The sequence below is a fragment of the Sinohyriopsis cumingii genome, chromosome 4, assembly GCF_028554795.1.
Source record: "Sinohyriopsis cumingii isolate HCF-2022 chromosome 4, ASM2855479v2, whole genome shotgun sequence".
Taxonomy (NCBI): domain Eukaryota; kingdom Metazoa; phylum Mollusca; class Bivalvia; order Unionida; family Unionidae; genus Sinohyriopsis; species Sinohyriopsis cumingii.
Genome location: NC_142964.1, coordinates 94757005 through 94761486, shown reverse-complemented (window position 1 = coordinate 94761486; position 4482 = coordinate 94757005). Strand labels below are relative to the sequence as shown.

Here is a 4482-nt window from a genome sequence, read left to right as displayed (position 1 = left end):
TTAAAATCGATCTCCGTCACAGAGAGAGAGTGAATTATAGCGTGATATTTGTATTGCCCAAGATAAAACGTGTTGTGTGACTGCGCTTGTAGGAAAGAAAGGGATAAACAATTTCAATGACGGAGTCCAATTAAAATCAGTCTCCAACAGCAGACATATCCGAGTAAATTAGACTGCAGAAGTTGCCAAACCGACACGTTGGCATTTCGATTCACAAAACTTCTCCCCAACATGAAATAAAACGCTTTATCGGATAGGTTACTAAAAATAAATGGACCGGGAATTCCAAAGGTAACCGGTACATGAACACATTTATTGGTACCTGTAGAATCTTACTGCTTGCAAGTAAATCCAGATTTTAATCGGATTGGCATGGAAGATCATTACGAGTTAAACTCTGAAATCTAACAGAATAGAAATCGAATGCCGTGAAGCTAGAATAGCACACTTCAAAGAACAAACATTACAAACAGAAACTTAGTTTCATGGTTTTTAATTAACCACATTTTTCCATACATGAACACTCGCAGAGTGTAAATAAAGAAAATGGCTCATTTTCATATTTTGCATGAACACGAATAAAAGTTACTATATATATATACACACACACACACACACGACGTGCTATATATAATAACTATGACACGAACAATGTTCTTAACCACATCGCGAAGCCAGCTTTACAAATGTCCTTGCAATGAATACGAGAAAACGATACACAATGAGAAGCTGCGCATGAAGATCAGCACTGGAGATGTCCTGTCCACAAGAGAATACCTGGTCCAAAGCATTGCACTCCACAGTCCCATGGTCCGCGGATTTCAGAAGTGGTCAAAGTGCAACAAAGTAAATCTCTGGAATAATGTACGTCTCGGAAGAAAAAAAAAAAAAAAAAAAGTCCAAGGCATCCAGCACGAAGTGAATAAATGATTACATATTTACACTACTTACAAGAAATGTACACGTATTTCACAAGTCCATCAGAAAATGTCAACAACGTGCTGTGTATTTATTTTTTTGCTGCTTTCTTGACTGCCTTCTTTTTAGGAGACTTGGCCTTCTTTGCCGCTTTTGGTTTTGCTGCTTTCGGCTTGGCCGCCTTTGGCTTCTTTGGAGTCTTCTTTTTTGGCGATTTCGCTTTCTTTGCCTTGACTTTCTTCTCTCCTGCTTCTTTCTTGGGTTTTTTGGTCTTTTTCGGTTTAGCTGCCTTGGGCTTCTTGGCTTTCTTCACTTTTGGCTTTTTCTCGGCCTTCTTTTCTCCAAGTCTAAAGGAGCCGGATGCACCCGTACCTTTCGATTGCTTCAAGTTGCCGTTCCTAACGCCAGCCCTGAGAGCCATTTTAAGGTGAGCGTTGGCTGCAGCAGCGTCCACTTTGAAGTTGGCCAAAATGTACTTAAGGATAGCTTGTCTAGACGAACCACCCCTCTCCTTCAGGTTAGTCAGAGCTGCTTGGATCATCTCGCTGTATTTAGGATGAGACGCAGGTTTTTTGGGCTTTGCTGCCTTCTTCGGTTTGGCCGCAGCAGGTGCAGCAGCAACAGCATCGGCAGACATTTGTGGTGTAGAAAACTGGCAACGTTCAGCGAAGCACTTTCTATCTGGTGTGTAGAGCTGTGTGAACCAATTTCAGTGATAAACAGTTATTTATAGACAGCGCGCGGACGTGAGGGAAAACACTACTTCCCTATCCGCGTAAACAAACTAAATGCCCCTGTGTTTCTAACATTTGTGTTTCTTGCCCTATTTATATTGCTTATTTTAATTCTAATATCAGCATTTTGACATATATTTTGTTATCAAATGAAAGATGATACTTCAAAATTGTATTTCCTGTACAGAAAATGTGTAGTCATTCGAGATAACTCTCAAATTTTACATTTAAAGTTGAAAATTCACTTCGCAAAAACGGCATTTCTGGACTTTGTATTCTGTAAACATTCTGAAAAATAAGTTTTGGGGTTATTTTGTGACAGTAACATAAAATATAATCATCCCTTTATATTTCCAACGTGGGTGGTCATGTGAAAGTGAATTTATAATCATCTGTAATAGATTGAATTTAGGGACAAAAACACAAAAAATTTCACGACGCCATTTTGATTCAAAGAGATATTTGTTGCCATCGGATAAATATTTCTAGTTTGGCTGATTCTGGATAAATTTCTGATATATTTTACTGAGAACACAATTATACAGACATGAAATATGTTATAAATGCAAACGTGGGAGAATTTAGGTCGCTTGATACAGGAAATTACCGAGCGAACTGAAGTTGCATCTGAACCCATAGATCAAATGCAAAATGGCTACCGCTATTCAAAACATTTGTGGGACGTTCTCCAGTACCCAAGGAAAAAAAACAATTTGTCCTTTTAAAACTTGAATGAAACAACAACAGAAAACTGTAATTATAACAAACCTCACATACGTGAATAATCATATCATTATATTTTTGCTTAATTTGTGGATGTATTTGGAAGAAACCGGTCATTGAAACGGGCACCTGCCAAGCTCAAACTACTGACTGATTAGTAATTAATATATGTGTATTTCGGCTTAATGAACTTCTGAAAGTTTACGATAGATATAACATATTCAACGGATTGTGTTTCTTGCATTTAACATCATCTTTGGAAGCATTGCGACGCGTGAATTCGGGAAAATATTATTTTTTTTTTACAGACACTTCGCAATAATACGTGTGTCACACTTATCGTGGCATACCATATATAATGACATTAGACTAAAATACAATTGTTAATGTTTTGCTTAAAATACAACAAATATTCGTTTTTTATTGGAATTTATTCAACATTTTCCAATCCACAGATTTTAAGCATGGAAACTGCAAAGAATGTAAGATCGAAGATCGTAATTAACACATGTCCTTATTGAAGTAGCACGAATTTGCTCAAATATAATTTATTCATTTACCAAATTTTTTACAGCATTTTTAAATCAATACACAAAATTAAAGAATATTGAACCAAAATTTACATTCTTAAGACCGTTGACAGAACAATAAAAAAGTACAAGACTTTTAGCGCAGATAGCTGTGAGTCAGTAAAACAAAGAAAGTACTTTTGTCGAGGGGGAATTGCCACCAACGCCGCTATGCCATTTAAAAGAGCCGATGACCTTCTTTATAAAGTTTGAAAGATGTGGTTGAAAATGTTCTTTACACGAGATGGTTGGAATTTAAGTTTGAAATAAAGGACAATATGCTTGAATTGGACTGTTTGAAGAAACTAGTTAAATAGCATATACACCTTAACAAGGACGCCGGTTCCCGGCGTTGTATTGTACAATATACCCCATCAAACGCGTAATTTGCCTGAAAATGAAAGTGAAATACTTTTGGAGAGAAATAATGAGAATAAGAATAGGTCGTTCACCTGTGGGATAACTGAAGCATATTGAAAGTTCATAGAGATGCAACATAAAACCATTCTCCCACTGCACACAACGGTCCAAAATCTAATGTTCATTATGCTACTACTACCACCACTAATAATAACGACGATAACTTAATATTAGCAATCATCACCTTGATCTTTATATATCAGATGATAGAAAACAATAACTTAAGTAAATCAGATTAATTTAAACTTCATGGTGCATATTACATATATACAACAGAAGTTCATTTTTTGTTGAAAAATTGATTATGTATTATTTGCTAGATGTTTGTTAAATAGTTTATAGGTAGCCTCATACATTACCGAGGCACATTATTGTTTATTCATCATTAATTTATCTCGACCTCTGTGAGTAAATCCATGTACCTCTCCCCAGTAAAGCATTTATGCCTGATCGCAAGCAACGATGCCTGTAATAGGAAATGCATAGCGCACAATGTTAATTTTGTTTTTATTTTTATGTATACGAGCAAGTTACTGAATACAATATTGTACAACGTCGTCTAAATTATAGAATCACTTCAGCTGAAGATTGAGTCATCACATCCCAACAAATAGATGACATATGACGAAATCACCCACTCCCACAATATGGCTCTATCGCAAATGCTTTTTTCAATACAGTTTCCGTATTGAAATACACGACAGATAAAAAAAGAACTGGAACTCGGTTGTATTTGTAAGCAGCCATTTAAAAAAAAATGTCCCCAGTTTGCATTATGTATTAGACTAACCTCATCAACAGTATTTTTTGGGGCATACTGCGAAGTTTTCGTCTAAGGAGAGCGGATAGATTTCATTTTCAAAGTCCGTCGGTAAATTTGTCTTTTCTTTCGAATCTTGCATCAAAAACTTCATTCATTCTAAAACACATCTCTGTCATTTAAACTTTTTGAAAGCAGACGGATAAATTACGGAACCTTGTGTGTGAAATTGTAATTATCTTATTTCTACCAATGCATTTCCTCGTCGATTTTCTTAAAAGGAGGATGGTCTTCTGTACGTAAGTACAGACATAAGCAGGCATTTTATTTATCTGCACAATCACCCTGTACGCTCCAA

General features: G+C 36.1%; 1 protein-coding gene across 1 annotated transcript; it reads right to left on the bottom strand.

The window, feature by feature from the left end:
- Nucleotides 1-477: 477 nt before the first annotated feature.
- LOC149801704 (late histone H1-like) lies at nt 478-1633 on the bottom strand. The gene has a single exon (XM_089955973.1). It carries the CDS (start codon nt 1553-1555, stop codon nt 1010-1012), a length of 546 nt encoding a protein of 181 aa, XP_089812099.1. The 5' UTR covers nt 1556-1633; the 3' UTR covers nt 478-1009.
- Nucleotides 1634-4482: the final 2849 nt, after the last annotated feature.

What these genes read in the sequence shown, in the direction of transcription:
- LOC149801704 (XM_089955973.1), bottom strand. Translation starts at nt 1,555, where the DNA reads ATGTCTGCCGATGCTGTTGCTGCTGCACCTGCTGCGGCCAAACCGAAG.